The 2,280-nt window shown below is 48.3% G+C and overlaps 1 protein-coding gene across 3 annotated transcripts; it reads right to left on the bottom strand.

Moving 5' to 3' along the window:
• Positions 1-871: 871 nt before the first annotated feature.
• Positions 872-1,387, bottom strand: LOC129673713 (protein tyrosine phosphatase type IVA 2-like). Of its 3 annotated transcripts, none has more exons than XM_055603587.1 (2): positions 1,294-1,387; positions 872-1,200 (listed from the first exon to the last, which is right to left on the bottom strand). In XM_055603587.1, exons 1-2 carry the CDS (start codon positions 1,385-1,387, stop codon positions 872-874), a joined length of 423 nt encoding a protein of 140 aa, XP_055459562.1. The 3 variants fall into 3 exon arrangements, with proteins under 3 accessions (XP_055459562.1, XP_055459561.1, XP_055459560.1); XM_055603586.1 differs by having other exon boundaries at positions 872-991; positions 1,067-1,387; XM_055603585.1 differs by having other exon boundaries at positions 872-1,387.
• Between the last annotated feature and the right edge of the window lie 893 nt (positions 1,388-2,280).

The raw sequence follows: 2,280 nt of genomic DNA on the forward strand, positions 1-2,280 counted from the left end.
ACTAAACACACACACACATACACACACACATCATTATTTAACATGCTTTAAGCATTGTACTTAGCAGTGAGGATATTTCTAATCAGCTGAAATACAAGAAGTTGGCAAATGTATCAGGCTTTTTCTTTTTGGGGTTATAATCAAATGCCCTCTCAGTCTCCATGTGGGTTCTGTAGTAAGGGGAGCAATGGCTATCTCTGACTGGAACTTTGTTGCCTGATCTTCAATCACTGCCCCCTGGGAAGGGCACCTTCCCAGGCCACAGCAGAAGAGGATGAAGGTGGTCCTGAAGCTAGTCTGGGGTCAGTTGGTAAAGGATGAGGGCTCCCCTTTCTGAGAACTAGGGAACAGGGCTAAGGGGGAAGAAGGTGGGAAGGTGGAACCAGGAGATGAGGAAGGGGGCTATGAGGGATGCAAAGTGAATTAGTAAAAAATATATATCAAAATTATTTTTTAAATGCCCAAGGCTGGCTAATTTATCAAGAGATTTATTTTGATGACAATTGAAGAGGATGAAAGTTCAAGGTTAGGTGGCCTCACAGTTTCCAGCCTCTGGTGAGTCCTTCTTAGTTGTATCACAACATGGCAAATGGTGGGAGTGTGCGCAAGAGTGCTTTTAGCCTACGGGAGTGAGACTCGGAGTCCAGGTTTTCTTTGTTGTTGCTCTGACGGGTGTGTTACTTTTTCCCATCTATTAAAATTTCCTTGTCTTAATTGATTCGTTTTGTAGAGGGATTTCTCCCCTGTTTGCTTCTGCACCAATTAGTTGAATCCACTACTCGTCGATGGCACGGGAAAGATTCCGGAAGCGCATTCGAGGTGCCAAGAGTTCGCTCTCAGTGGCAGAGTGAGAAAAACCTTCACTTGTAGCCTACTGAACGCAGCAATGCACCTTGGACTCCCTGAAGCGCGACTTGGTCCTGGCCGGCGTCTTGGGCTCGTAGTTCTTCAAGAAAAGCAGCTGTTTGGTATTGAACGCGCCCCTTCGTTTCTGTCGGATAAAATGAACCGCGTCTTCATTCTTCATTCCGCTTTCTATCAAAGCAAGCGCTACCAGCACAGGTGCCCTTCCCAGCCCCGACACACAGTGCACTGCCACACAGGAACCCGGCTCCTCCTGGAATCTGGATTTTAGCAGCTCTAGCCACTCATACACTACCTCATCAGGGGGCGGGGCTCCGTCGTGGTAGGGCAGGTCAAGAACGCGGATGCCAAGTTGTTCAACTATCACTTTATCATACGTGGCATCACAAACTCTGACCAAGGTTTTCACTCCGTGGGTCTTAAGCTCCCCTGTAAACTTGTGCATCGTAGCACTGTTGGGATTGCGGGTTATAAGAAAACGCATGTTTTCGTAGCAGATCTCCACCGGGGCTGCATGATTCATTCTGGCAAATGAGAATGTGCTGGCGTGTGTGATGGAGAAGTGAAAACATTAAGCTCAACCAAAGGTCTGTTATCGCTCTCTTTTCTTTATTCGGCTTCTTTACTCTATATGAAGCTTCTCTAAGATAGGCAGAAGTACTTAGAATCCTTTCGAATTCAGCCTGGGCCTCCGTGTCTGCAGATGGGAACCTTCAGACTTCAAAAAACATCCAGCTACAGACCGAACTTACCCACGGGGCCTACATTTAGACGCTAGTGAGAGAACAGTGGTTTACTTGGTGCTGATTTTTACCAGAGTCATTAAAGGAAATATACCTGCAGTTATTTCCGAGGAGAGTCTCGGTGTCCAGAATCTTCAAGGCTCAGTTGAATATGGCACATAGAGCCCAAGGTCACTTGTCGGGGGACTTGCTATGCTGAGCCTGACAGAAATTGGTCTTCAAATTCGGAATCGCCATGAATGTGCAGTGTCTTCCACCGAAGTGCTGAAATGAGTGAGGAGCTACAATCTCCCTGCCAGCCTATGCCCTAGATGGCCCGCCAGGCCCGCTGGAGGCGTGTGACTCTGCGACCATCCTGCCACCTCCACTGCCACCACGTCTCTGCCACCCCCGCAGGGATGCGGAGAGTGCCTCCTCTTCCTCTGAGCTGGACAAAGCCCCTACCCCAGCGGCTAGCCATGGACGCTGAACCCCAACCAATCGGGCCATTGCCAGCCTGGCTCTTACATTTATTTGTTATGGTTTGCTTGCAAAACAATGAGCTTCATTGTGACGTCTTCATATACATTCCATGTATTTACTGATTGCTGCTCTCCTTGGCCCCTCCTCCACCCACTTCCTCATTCCCCTTCTTTCTCCCAAATAGTCCCCATTCCTTTTTTTATGCCCTACA

The sequence above is a fragment of the Psammomys obesus genome, unplaced genomic scaffold (assembly GCF_907164565.1).
Source record: "Psammomys obesus unplaced genomic scaffold, mPsaObe1.curated_primary_1811, whole genome shotgun sequence".
NCBI lineage: Eukaryota > Metazoa > Chordata > Mammalia > Rodentia > Muridae > Psammomys > Psammomys obesus.

What these genes read in the sequence shown, in the direction of transcription:
- LOC129673713 (XM_055603585.1), bottom strand. Translation starts at nt 1,387, where the DNA reads ATGAATCATGCAGCCCCGGTGGAGATCTGCTACGAAAACATGCGTTTT.